General features: G+C 44.4%; 1 protein-coding gene across 1 annotated transcript in view; it reads left to right on the top strand.

The window, feature by feature from the left end:
- The first annotated feature begins 2,346 nt into the window (after positions 1-2,346).
- The window catches only part of LOC133378868 (uncharacterized), a 36,459-nt gene continuing 24,720 nt past the window's right edge, over positions 2,347-14,085 (top strand). Inside the window, exons 1-8 of the mRNA XM_061613482.1 lie at positions 2,347-2,429; positions 3,367-4,506; positions 6,537-6,632; positions 7,563-7,793; positions 8,378-8,400; positions 9,552-9,673; positions 10,967-10,999; positions 11,147-12,519. Coding sequence (XP_061469466.1) covers positions 4,078-4,506; positions 6,537-6,632; positions 7,563-7,793; positions 8,378-8,400; positions 9,552-9,673; positions 10,967-10,999; positions 11,147-12,519 — 2,307 coding nt within the window. The 5' untranslated portion in view covers positions 2,347-2,429; positions 3,367-4,077. The remainder of the gene's footprint in view (positions 2,430-3,366; positions 4,507-6,536; positions 6,633-7,562; positions 7,794-8,377; positions 8,401-9,551; positions 9,674-10,966; positions 11,000-11,146; positions 12,520-14,085) is intronic.

Below are 14,085 nucleotides of genomic sequence, written 5' to 3'. Positions count from 1 at the left end.
GCTACTATACAACTCCACAATGGGCACAACCTCATATAGCAGGGGTAGGGAATTTGATACTTTCCAGGTATTTGTTGGACTTCAAATCCTATCATCCCTGAGCATTGGCCATGGTAGCTGGGGCTGATGGAAGAAGACCATGTCACCTAGTCCACTGACAGCTACCCATGTTTACATACTTTCAACTTCCACCCTGAATAATTTTTTTATCAAACAAGAGGGTGGTATTCAGTGCCAGTCCTACTCACAGTAGACCCACTGAAGTTAATGGGCATGACTAACAGGTTCATTAATTTCAGTGGCTTTACTCTGTGTAGGACTTAGTTGGCTGCAACCCTATTTGTGTTAATTCACTTACCAATGCCAGCAAGTCTGTGCTCTTCATGACTGCTTCTTTTGAATGGTTCCCACTTCATGTGTTAATTTACACAACATCACTGAGATGACTATATTATCACCAATCTGCTTTTGTGAAAGGTGTGCCTATGTAACATACATCTCATTATCACTGATGGTAATTGTTGCATCTCATTTCAATTCAACTTTCATCTTATAATTTTCTCCTTTTATATATCTGCCATCTTAGATTTCAAGTCACTTCTAATGAAGTGGGCTTGAGCCCATGAAAGTTTATGCCATAATTAAGGTGCTACAGCACTCTTTGTGATGGTCATGGCCAAGTAGATATTTGAATCTACTTCTCATCATCCCAGATCCAATACTATATGTGTTCAGTCTTTTAAAAGACTGAGGAAAGCATCAGAATGGTAGGATTTCTTGGGAACTTTAAAGGGCCTAGGTGTCTCCTGTGACGCTCCTTCCCTGGCTCTCCCTGTCAGGTTCCTACCTGCACGTGGCTACTGCCTGTCACTAGGCACCACCAGGGACTCCACCAGTCCAGACCGCTCTCTCTTATGGTTTCTCTCCCCGCTCTAGCACAGATCTCAACAGATCCCCCTGCTAGGCAACCACCAGTAACGTCCCAATACTAGTATTCCCACAGACTCTGAATACTGGTATTGTTATTCTCTTCACCGCTGCCACCATTTGTTACAGTTCCCCTTCAGCCTTGGTCATTACCTTACCCTCCCTTCTGGTCTGTGAAACCCCAGCCAAGGATCAGGCCTTTGGTAAACCAAATTAAGTATTTATTAAAGATAACAAAGCTAACAAGATTAACAAGATTTCTTCTTAAGGCACATAAGCATATGGTTTTACTCAATACTAATCCGAACTCCACCCCCCTCCTTCTTCACTCTCTCCTGGCAAACAACTCTCTCAAACCCCACCAAGCAATCCACTCTTTCTCTTCTCCCCCCCCAGATTCCACAATTCACCACCTCACATTCCCCCAGATTTACCTGTCATCCTTTCATTTATACTGTCAGCCATTTTAAACATTCAGCCAATCATCAAGCATTCTATTGCCTATTCACTCCCCCTCCTCTTTCACTACTTACCATGTATACTCTAAACAACCAGCACTTACCATATACACTAATATATAGGAACATCACATCTCCCCCCCCCCAAAAAAAACAGATTGGGGAAGTACAATCTGTTAGACTGGGGTCACCATCCTATTACCTGTGTGTGCCATGGTGCGCACCAGGGCTGTGGAGTTGGAGTCGTGGAGCTGGAAGCAATTTTGGGTGGAGTCAGAGTCTGAGTCGGTAGAAATGTTCCGACTCTGGCTTCAAAATAAATTTTGATTGACAATTTTTTAAAAATATAAATTCAAACTGTCAAAGAAGCTTCCCATGAAGTCAGCTGTATTTGAGCATTTCACCATAACTCAAGATGGAAAACATTTTGTGTGTCAGTGTATGACACAGGACCCAGATGAAGACAAATGCTGTGATACCAAGATCCTATGAGAGCTTCCAATTTAAAAAGACATTTACAGTGCTTTCTAGGGCTGTGGAGTCAGAGTTGGAGTCGGAAGCAATTTTGGGTGCAGTCGGAGTCGGACAGTAGAAAAATAGAGGAGTCTGAGTCGAAGGTTTGGCATACCGATTCCACAGCCCTGGTGCCCACAAAGGCCTTCAATGGCACTTCCAGCAGGTAGCTCAGAATCGGAGCTTTCATTAAAAAATAAAAAGTAAGTCTGCAGTCCTCCTAGAAAGAAAGTTATGGAGCAAAATGTGCAGGTACCCTTTTAAGCAATTTCTGTGAAATCTTCCAGCCTGGTTACTCCTGCCTGTCAGTGTTATTAGCCAATAAGAAGTAACAGCTGTGATTTGGTAAGTGAGTCGTTTGGACACCAGGTAATAGCAATCCCTGAGGTCCCCAAGGGCTACTAGTTTCCCCTTTTAGTGCACTTTTCCTGCTTCTGTCTTCTTCTTTTAGTCCTTGGAGTCTCCATAGGTTGCCCTTTTCCCCTAGTGACCAGGATGCATCTTTCTTGCGTTGGGTTTGCCTGAGATCAGGTAGTGCCTAGAAATTATTTTCTGCAAATTTTGTTGTTACATGCCTTCAAGTCGACTGTGACTTATGGCGACCCTATGAATCGGCAACCTCTAACAGCATCTGTCGTGGACCACCCTGTTATTTTCTGCAAGTACTACTACTTAATACATTTAAAAAATCCCCTCTTCCCAAAGAGCAAATGTGAAAACTTTGCAAAGAGGCTTAACAGGAGCTAAAGACCAGAGATCCAAATTCACTGTATAGTTAACTTACAGTAAAAGGGTATACATGTCTACTTAGAAGTCTTTTTGTGTTTACTGAGGCTTACATCCAGGTAAGTGGATACAGGATGGCAGCCTAGGATTTGGTTCAAGGTTGGCATAAGGGAAAAACCAAGGTTCTTCTGCCTTTAACAGCTTATGGCAAGCAGAAATTCAACAGGTGAAGCCTTTTTTAGTATGGACATTCAATTATGGAAAAAGCTTCACCATGACTGCTCTCTAATGTTGTGTTATACCATGTCCCCCCATGGCAGCCATTTTGGGACTGGTGCCCCAGTAAGAAATGTGCCCTCTGTTCCAAAAAGGTTGGTGACCCATGAATTAGATTGGTAATGCTATAAATCTCCACTTATGGTCAGCCTGTATATATGTGTGTGAGAGAGAGAGAGACTGAGAGAATAAATATACACTGTATCATAAAAATGCTACAAGTCTCTATTGGCTTCCTTGCAAAGGAAATTGAACCCTGAGTGAATATTGCATCCCTGAAAAGCTCAGAAGTGGAGCGCATGCAGTGCACATAATAATATAAATTCAGATCTTGAATTTAGGAGATGAGCATGTCTCCACCCAATTCATTTCCAAGCATTCCCTAAATTAATGCGTACTGGTTTCCTGGTTTCTGTGGTGAAAAAGCATTCCTGTTACCATTCATTTTATTCTTGTTTCCTGACAGGAAGCCTGCGGGGAAGAACATGAAAAGAATTTAGTTCTCCTCAGATATTTATCTGATCAACAAAGGTTAAAAGTGCGTGCAAGAAAATCGAACCAGCATCAAAATTGCAAATCATGTATTCATTTGTAATGTGAATGGTTCCGTCAACGAGGGGAGATGGAAGATGAAATTGGTGGCTGGGGCTGGGTCGAGACTGGGCGCACGTGGCAGTTCACAAATTTATCAGATGTCATGTAATTAATTGCACCTTTTATCTTTTTGCACACTGAAGTCTTCTTAATGGATGGGACTTTGGCAAAATGACCCCCCCCCCTTGAAAAATAACGGCCAGTGGATGGTTGGGCTTTGCGGTTTTTACTCTCAACTTACCGGAGGCGCGTGAAAGGAGTATTTGGGTGGGAGGGGCTTACGGGTTCAGATGCATTTATTGGCTTTCAAAGTTGTAAAAGAGAGTCTGAGGCTGACATAGGACTTATTGCCAGCTCTGAGAGGAAAATGGTTCATTAAAACTGCAGGCAGGAATTATGTCCATTCTTTTCTTTTTTTAAAAAATATTTTTTCCAAATCGAAGAAGCTCTTTGTTCCAGCCAGCTCCACATCTCCACGGCACCAGAGATCCCGACTCACCTCGTTTGATTTCCTTTGAAAGGCCCGTTTGCTGACGGAAAACAGAGAAAACGAAAGTCATTTTCTCTTCCTGGTGAGGTAGCTATGGCTGATCTCAGGGGCCCCGTCCAGGATCTCAACGAGGAAGCCACTTGTCCGATCTGCCTGGAGTATTTTCGGGATCCAGTGATCATCCCGGAATGCGGGCACAACTTCTGCCGAGCCTGCCTGAGCCAGTGCTGGGAGAAATCCGAGGCAGAGGCTTCCTGCCCTCAGTGCAGGGAAAGGATTCCGCACAGGAATCTCATCCGGAATCGGCCGCTGGCGAATGTTGTAGAAATACTTATAGCCAAGAAGAAACTCGGCCTTCAAGAGGAGATAGAAGGAAAGGGAAGAATCTGCGAGAAGCACCAGGAGCCGCTGAAACTCTTCTGCAAGGACGATGAAGCGCCCATCTGTGTGGTGTGTGACAAATCCAAGGAGCACAAAGGTCACGAGGTGATTTCTCTTGAGGAGGCTTCCCAGGAGTACAAGGTAGGGAGGAAAACTGGACACGTGGGATCTGCAATGAAATGTAATATATTCTCCCCACCGCCAAAAAGGAATTCTCCAGTAAGAATGTACAATTTCACAATAGTTTGATATTTAAAGGAATAATGTTTGAGTATTGCACACTGCATACATTTTTTTAACGGCCCATTGTTTTTTGACTAGGCCAGACTCAGTTTTGGGACCTCACTTAATACTTGGGGAAAGTACCACAAAAAATGTAGAAGAAAGCAACCAAATGGCACCTTGAGAACACCACCTGGAAAGGAAAAGCGAAAGTGACTGGGAATTTTTAGTTCCCAAAAAAAGGATAGGGTGAAATTAGAGAGATTTATAAAGTTGTAAATTGTATGTGAAAAGTGGAGAGGGAAATGTTTCTCCCTCTCATAATTTATTATTATTACATTTTTATGTGCAGCATTTACACCCCACCCTTCCTTCAAGGAGCTCGAAGCAACGTACATTGTTCTCCCCCCTCCATTTTATCTTCACAAGAACCCTGTGAGGTAGTTTAGGTTGAGGGATTGTGACTGGCCCATAAGACCACAGACTGAGTGACAAATGACAGAGGATGAGTGACAAATGACAGTCCTCCGGCTGGCCATGGCTGAAATGTTGGATACGATGCTGAAATCGGTTACTAGTTCCAAGTTCCTTATTTGCTCAAAAGTTCAAAACGCTAAAAAAGAAAGTCTCTATGTCCCTGAAGCCCAAAACAAACTCCCTGTGGATGCATGGGTATATGATGGGTAGTGGCCTGAAACATATTTTGGGGTAGACACCCTCAGTTGCTTATATTTTCCCTGTGTATTTTGGCTGTTGTTGGTGTGCATACATGTGCTTGACTGTGCCGTGCACCCAGAGTATGCTCTGAGCATATATTGTGTGTGATGGGCAGTGGCCCAAAACATGTTTTGTGGTGTGCACCCGTCCCTTGTTTTTTGACTTGTGGTATGTTCATGTTGCGCACGCCTGATCATTTTTGTTGGGCTCGAAGGGGAGAGTCCCTGACCATGGAGATATATTATACAGAGTATCCCAAAGCTTATTTTGAGGTTCAGGGACATAGGAACTTTCCTTCTTTTTTAGTGTTTTGAACTTCCAAGCAAATAAGGAACTAAGAACCACCTTCAGCATTGTACACTGGACTCACTAAATGGATCCTTGGCCTGGCCAGCAGGGCTTTCATCCTGTCTTTCTTAGAAATAATCCAGGTTCATGTTCTTTTCCCTGGAACAGAATTAAATCCCACTGTTTTCAATGGGGCTTGCTCCCAGGTGAACAGATCGAGGCAGAGGAGGAGGAAGAATGGTCCGGGGGCATATTGCTTTTGCTGGAATAGATGAACAGTAAAATCCTAGCCAGATTTACTCAGAAGTAATTCCCATTATTTTCAGTGGGGCTTACTCCCAGATAAGATAGGCGGGCAGAGGATTGCTGCATAACAACTGCTCTCTTCAGACCTGAACACGTGAGGGTTAAAGTGTGGAGGGGTGGGGTCCGCACATGCAAGGCCTGCCTCCAGTGTCCCCCTGCAGACGGGCTGGAGCAACCGCTTTGTATTTTGAATGTTTGTTGCAAGCTGCTTTGAGCACAGTGCTGTGGAAAGGCGGCATATAAAGTCAATCAATCAACTTCCCTATGAGGAAGGCTTACAATATTTGGTGTTATTTTTAGTTTTTAAAAAAAGGCAAGTTAAGACATGATAGAGGTGTATAAAATTATGCATGGAGAAAAAAATCAAAAACAAAGGCCACAAGTTTGTCTGCTTTGGCCTAGGACACCTCTCCAGAATCTGGACCCAGAGGAGCCCCTTCTCTGCCCCATCTCAAGGGGTGATAAACCCATATTGGATCTAGTAGTCTATTCAGTCTCCTTGTTTGCTACAATGGGATGAAGAAGGCACTTGGGAGATCTCCCTAAAAGACCCTGGAATGTAGGGCGGGGAGCAAGGATACTGTTCAGGTTGCTTCTTACATGTGTACTAAAACTTTAAAAAAATGTTTTCTCTTTAGGATCAGATCTGTAGCTGCCTAGACAATTTAAGGAAGGAGAGAGAGAAAATTCTGGCATTGAAAGTGAGCATTGAGAAGGAAAGCCAAGACCTGCTTGTAAGTGCTGCTAATATTGGGAAGTGAACAAGTACCATAGTCGTCAATATCTGAGGAAGTTGAATATGAACTTGTGTGTGTGTGTGTGTGTGTGTTTAATGCAGTATTTGGAATGGCCTGATCTTCCACAGAAAATTTTAATGAGATGATACTCTAAGGGGGACCAGTTTTTACAAAGCTCTTTCCCTGCCAAATATTGGTGGGTCCTCTGAAATGGCAAAAGTGACCTTCCAAGGGAATTCTTATAATTGATCCTCTGATGCTGCAAAGTCAGACTATAGTTATTTCCAGTGCTTTTTTGTTAATAAAAAAATGAGGTGCCGGTACTCATACCTTGATAAAAGTGCTGTGGGTTCCAGCACCCAGTGGTTGCCATGGGCAGGGAAATAAGAGGTGCCAGTGTACTGGTAAGTACCATCACAAAAAAGCCCTGTTTATTCCAGATATTGGCCTGCTGTTCTCTCGTTTCCATGTACCAGGGCTGTGGAGTTGGTGCGCCAAACCTCCGACTCCGACTCCTCTATTTTTCTACTGTCTGACTCCAACTCCTTCATAAATGGCAAATGTATATTAACTAGTAATAACTTTACTGTAGTGAAATGGTAGCACAAGGCATTTCATCACGCAGAGCTTGGAAAAGTTACTTTTTTAAACTACAACTCCCATCAGCCCCAGCCAGCATGGCCACTGGATTGGGCTCGTGGGAGCTGTAGTTCAAAAAAAGTAACTTTTCCAAGCTCTGCGTGAATCATCAGGCTAGATTGATAGAACATAAAATATATTTATTTGCTTAAAATTTCTGAACAAGAAAACTTTCCTAAATTCCTATGAAAGTTTTTATTTTGAACTCGGAGTCGGTACATTTCTACCGACTCCGACTCCATCCAAAATTGCTTCCAACTCCACAGCCCTGCCATGTACTTGTTGCAGAAACGAATAGAATCAGAGAGAGAAAAGACAGTGGCCGAGTTCAGACGACTGCACCAGCTTCTGGAAGAACAAGAGAAGCTTCTACTGGACCAGATGGAAGAGGTGGAGAAAGAGGTTGCAAGGAAAAGGGAAGAGCACCTGGCCAGGCTCTCTGAGAAACTCTCCTCTCTTGAAAGCGTCATCCAGGAGATGGAGGAGAAGCGTCAGCAACCAGCCAGTGAACTCCTGCAGGTAAAGTCGGGTCCTGGAGTGACAAAGTGGAATGTACTTCTTCAGACTGCAGATTGGGGAGATACCATTTTTGATCAACAAATTGATGGGGAGAAATGGCCTACCCCAATTCCTCATCTCTGCCCCTCCTAGTTTTTTTGCAGGGCCTTTTTTGTTGTTATAGTCGGCAGGCTCTTCTTATGTTCTTATATTATTATATAGGAGCATTCCTAAATGTGATTCTCCATCTGCAGGCTCAAGCGGTTCACTGTATCCTTTCCCACCTCATCTTGTGTAGCTTTAGCCAGGGCAAAACCAGCTTCAAACCTTTGAGTGCCTCCTTTCACCTGCAGGAAAAGTGATTGGGAGGTCTTAAAAGGAAAAAAACCCTGCGAAGTTTGAAAACCAGGCCCTTGCACTGCTCTCAGTGGCTGGACTTTGCCATTTGACTCAACCATCTTTTAATTACATTTTCTTTGCATATTTGATGGGGTGGGTGTGTTTTGCTTTACCAGATGGTATGTTGCTCTCTGCTTCAACTGTTGAATATTTCAAATAGACCCACTCAGAAATAGCAGTGAATTCTTCTCTCTCTTTCCCTCCAGGATATCAGAAGCTTCTTGCAGAGGTAAGCAAAACAATTAAAATAAAATAAAAATCTTAATGAGGACTAGTGTTTCACATGCATCCCCCCTCCCCTCAGAATTTGATTGATCGATTGATTACATTTCTATCCTGCCTTTCCTCCTGAAGGAGCCCATTTTGGGGGGAAAGAATTTAGATCTCTATCATCCCTCTAAAAATCATGGATAAAAGCCTTCCCGATAAGGATCACTGCCGAGGAACTCTCGCCTCCCATTACTTGCATGTATCTAAAGGCTTTTCTCTGTCTACTGGTTAAATTTACTGTGCAATAGTTACAAAGAAAAGAAAGAGCATCCCAAACAGTACCATAGTGGCAAATTCAAAAGTGCAGTGTCCCTTCATGATAGTCACAGCCATGACCCTCCCTCCCTTTTTTTGCACCTTGGTTTATTTATTTATTATTTATTTATTCTATATCTATGCTGCCTTTTGGCCAAAAGGCCCTCAAGGCGGCTCCCAAAAAAATAAAAAATAAACACAAATACAAAATACACATCAAAAAAAGAATACAGTGCACAAAAATTTGGTTGAGAATGAATCTTTGTTTAAATATTCAAAATGTTTCAAACTCCTTTCTCAGTTAGCTACAAATTATACAATGTCTGCAATGAAAAATCCAGTCCTATTAATTGTGGAAATGCTTCACATTATTTACAAGTATTATATTCGGCTCTACTATTCTTTTTAAAATAGCATCGCCGTTTCTTAAAGGATATAATTTCCATTGGGCAAACTCTTCATTCACTGCACTATTCAGCACTTACATTTAACAACACCAAAGTTATTTGGCTCTGTTCTTCTCTCTTTTAAAACGGTTCTTTTAAAATAGATCTAATCCTAAAATCTCTCACTGACCCTATTTCCTTGCACATATTTCTTCAACATATCTTCATATTTTGGCTTCTATGTATCAGAAGACCTCACCTTTTAGGATTGCTCCATTAATTGTTAAAAACTCCATAGAACCGCAAGTCATCCGGATGTTGCTTTTCGCCCTGGTAATACCCCTGATCTCAGCTCCCTGTGATATATCCATGATGTGGAGATTAACTAACATCAGGATGAGGCCTCTGGCTTTTCTGACAGCTCCTTTCATTGGAGGGATGGTGGGTAAACATTGTTCTTCTCCGCCAGGTCTCAGGCAAAGGAGAACCTTGAGGATCCTCCTGTGGCTTTCCCCCCTGCACTGAAGTGGAAGATCTGGGATTTCTGCGATATAAATCCCTTCCTGGAGGGTGTCATAAAGCAATTCAGAGGTAATGAAGAATGGCTGCAAGGATTTATACAGTGGAGATTAAAAAGTGTGCACGAAAAGCTGCAGCTCATCTGTAAAGTTAGCAGAACCAGGAAAAGGGGAGAGTTGTGTGAAAAGAAAAGGCAGCTTGATTTTAGTAAGGAAAAGGCTCTGGTCAAACTAACTCCTGCAAACTGCGTTCTGCTCATTTGCACCTATTAGTGCTTCAGTGTCTGGCATTAAGCGGGGGGAGCGATTTAACACAGGAAGCGGCTTTATACCAAGTCCTACCATTGGTCCATCTGGCTACCTCAGTATTGTCTGCAGCGGCTCTCCAGGATTTCAGGCGAGAGTCTTTCCCAGCCCTACCTGGGGATTGAACCGGGGGCCTTTCCCATGCAAAGCAGGTGCTCTGCCACTGAGCACAGAGAGCAAGCACTGCAGAAGATGCGCCCATCCTTCATTGGCATCAAACTTTGGCACCCCTCTCAAAAAGCAGTGCATGCATTCCGCCCACTCTGAACTTGAAAAAAATCAAATGGGCTGCCTTCATGTCATTCTGGACTTATGGTGACCCTATGAATAGGGTTTTCGTGGTAAGCGGTATTCAGAGGGGGTTTAGCATTGCCTTCCTCTGAGGCTGAGAGGCAGTGACTGGCCCAAGGACACCCAGTGAGCTTCATGGCTGTGTGGGGATTCGAACCCATGTCTCCCAGGTTGTAGGGCAACACACTAACCACTACACCACACTGGCTCTCAACTTACTCCACTAAAAAAGAACTGCTGTAACAATAAGTTTAGGCTTTGTGCTGATTCATGCCTGGCTTGCTCTTTATTCTTAGGGCACAGAGTGATTGGGGGATGTTGTTGAAGGAGCAGCCAGAAACCCAGGCAACTGATGTTGAGACCTCCAGTCCTGAGATAGGGAAATGTAGATCAGACAACTTCTCAAGGACGTTGGTGACTGGTGGATCTGCTGGGGTGTGTGTGTGTGTCCTGATTCCACTCCAAGGAAACACCAGGTTCTCATTCGGGCAGGGCAGAATATTAACACTAATACATCACCTCTACTCTGATGCGTATAAGCTATGATGCAGGGATAGCTAACATGCTGGCTTCCAGATGTTTTTGACTACAATTCCCATCAGCCCCAGCCAGCATGGCCGGTGCTTAAGGTGATGGGACTTGTAGTACACAACATCGGGGGGCACCACATTGGCTACCCCTGCTCTAATGCTACGAGCTCATATTGTTACCAGACTTGTTGTAAGGACGGTAGTGTGACACTAAGTCTGTGTTCCCTTTTCTTTTCCAGATACTCTGGGATCTGGACTTCAGCTGCAAAAAGGTAAATTTCAGGGTCTGATGGAGGCACAATTACTAGGAGAGATGGGACTTTGCTCTGAAAGACCGGGCCTCTGGGGCTCTTCAGCCCATGTTTGTTTTCCCTGCCTTACTTATTTGTGCCTGTCTTACTTGTTTCTGTTACTTTCAGGGAGCTCTAAATTGCACCTGGGGCATTACATTCTCCCCACTTTTCTGGGCAGTGAGAAGCTCCAGCGAGGCCCCATCTCCAAACCCGTCCTGCATGATACAGAGGAGGAACCCCTACCCAGCGCCCCACCACCTTATAGGCAACCTACGGATGAGGAGACGCCCACCAGCCCACCATCAAACCCCAGCACACCTGAAGTGACTACCCCTTCGAGTCCAACAGCACCCCAAGAGACAGTGACCACCCCCCATTTTGAAAACCTCCCGAATTGTTCCCAGTGTCAAATAGGAAGCGGTCAGAGGTATATTCACGAAATCCACACCAGCGCGGCAAGCACCCCCCAAGAAAAAACTCTTAAAGAAGAGAGACTGCGCGTTTTAGACGAAGCTGTAGAAGCGGCTACTAGAAGGAGGGAGGACGTTAGGGAGCATAGAAGTGGCAACAGTTATCTCCAGGCCCCCATGAGACAGGTCCTTGATGGAACTGGGCATTTGGCATATGTCTATGTCCCTTTCACGACCTCTGACCTGATTAATTGGAAGAATCAAACACCCCCATTAAGGGAGGACCCCGGGAAAGCTTATCATTTGTGGCAGTCAATATTTGCCTGTTACCACCCCAGTTGGGCGCACATCCAAACCTTGATGAACTTCTTGCTAACGCCCGAAGAGAAAAGCTTAGTTATTGGACAGGCCCGTAGACAGGCCGAGGCCGACAGGGTGGCTGCTGGACGGTTCGCAGCAGCCGTCACCATCACCATGCCAGAGGAAGACCCAAATTGGGACGCCGCACCCAGCAAGAGCCCCGAGCTCAAAAATTACCGCCGCCTCATTCTTCTTGGTTTGCAAAATGCTATACCCAAGCCCACCAATATGAGTAAACTGTACGAGATTAGACAAGGTAAAGATGAAGATCCCTCTTCTTTCCTTGTTCGACTGCAAGAAACTATGAGGAAGTACACACCCCTAGATCCAGCCGCGGCCAATAATCAGAGACTGTTAGTTACACTTTTCATAGAACAGAGTGCCCAAGATATTAGAAGGAAGTTGCAGAAAGTCGAGGGAGCAGTGGGAATAAACTTGAGTCAATTGATGGACATTGCCTATAAGGTGTTTGTGAATAGAGATGAGAAGGAAAAAAAAGAGGACCAGCGTATGTTTAAATGGCAGTGCGCGGTGATGGCCGCAGTCATGCAGAAAGATGGCGACAGAGGAAAGGGAGAAGGAGGCAGGGGGCAACGCCCCATAAGGAGATTGGAAAGGGATCAGTGCGCCAAATGCCTCAAGAAAGGGCATTGGGCAAAAGACTGTGAGGGTGAAGAGCGTAAGAAACCCACACCCCCGCCCCTCTCAGCATATGCTGAAGGGGATTCAGAATGAAGGTGGTCGGGCCCACAAGGTAGCGATCCGGGAGAGCCACTCATCCCCATTGCGGTGGAGAATCAAAAGTTAAAAGCCCTTGTTGACATCGGAGCTACCTATTCCATGCTACTAGGGGCGGCACCCCACCACATGAGCCCCAAATATAGAACCATTCAGGGAGTGACTGGAAACAAACAAAAACTGTTCCTGACAAAACCAATAGGGATACAGACGGGGAGACAAGTCTTTAAACACCGTTTCCTTGTTTCGGAACAATGTCCCCTGCCCATGGGACAGTGAGAAGCTCCAAGCGGTTTCCTTTGGAAGGAGGTCGCTGGAGGCCTATGGCATTTTGTCATATTTGAGTTCACTTACCAATATATAGCGTATTTAAAATATTTCTGTCCCACCCTTCTATTCTACAATAGGGCACTCAGGGTGGCTCACAATAAAATCACGCACATGGTTGAGCAAAAGTGGTGGCGCACAGCTTCAGCACTCCAGCAGGCAAGTCCACAGCCCCACGCATCAAATCCCCAGAGAAAGGCAGCCAGACCAGTCAGATTACAGAACCCAAACTGTTATTTGGGTCTCCTCCTCTGTCTCATGCTGCAGTTTTTTTTCATGCATGGACACCTAGATCATAGAATCATAGAATAGTAGAGTTGAAGGGGCCTATAAGGCCATCAAGTCCAACCCCCTGCTCAGTGCAGGAATCCAAATCAAAGTATTCCCGACAGATGGCTGTCCAGCTGTCTCTTGAATGCCTCCAGTGTTGGAGAGCCCACTACTTCTCTAGGTAATTGGTTCCATTGTCGTATGGCTCTAACAGAAAGTTTTTCCTGATGTTCAGCCAAAATCTGGCTTCCTGCAACTTGAGCCCATTATTCCCTGTCCTGCACTCTGGGACAATCGAGAAGAGATCCCGGCCCTCCTCTATGAGACTTTCATGTACTTGAAGAGTGCTATCATATCTCCCCTCAGTCTTTTCCAGGCTAAACATGCCCAGTTCTTTCAGTCTCTCCTCATAGGGCTTTATTTCCAGTTCCCTGATCATCTTTGTTGCCCTCCTCTCAGTGGCGTCACTAGGGTTGGTGTCACCCGGTGCGGTAACTCATGGTGTCACCCCCATGGACCTCCTCCCGTACCAGACCATACAGAATCCTTAGTAATGTTTTTTGTACTAATGTTACTCGTAAATTGTAATTCCCATATATCACCGAATGTAATGGCAATAGTAGTGACATAAACAACTAGCAAAATTAAAATTACACCTTTAAATTACAATATCATACACACAGCTCAAATTCTTGCTCTTATCACTAATCGGAGTTAATTATCTTGCATATGCCCATAGTAAATTTTCAGATACTTTCAGACCCTCAGCAATTTTCAAGTGGTCTATGTAGAAGAAAGATTTGGGAACCCCTGGAATAAGACACCTGCTTATGTCCCTATGCTGCCCTCTCCCCTCATTTAGGGGCCTGGGATGCATGCGTGTAGACATACCTCCTTACAATTATGGAAAGTGATTCTTAATAATAAGTCTCCAGACACAAAGTTACATAGGTATTTATC

Source organism: Rhineura floridana, chromosome 3 (genome assembly GCF_030035675.1).
Source record: "Rhineura floridana isolate rRhiFlo1 chromosome 3, rRhiFlo1.hap2, whole genome shotgun sequence".
NCBI lineage: Eukaryota > Metazoa > Chordata > Lepidosauria > Squamata > Rhineuridae > Rhineura > Rhineura floridana.
The sequence above is the reverse complement of the archived record's forward strand: the minus strand, read 5'-3'. Positions and strand labels throughout refer to the sequence as shown.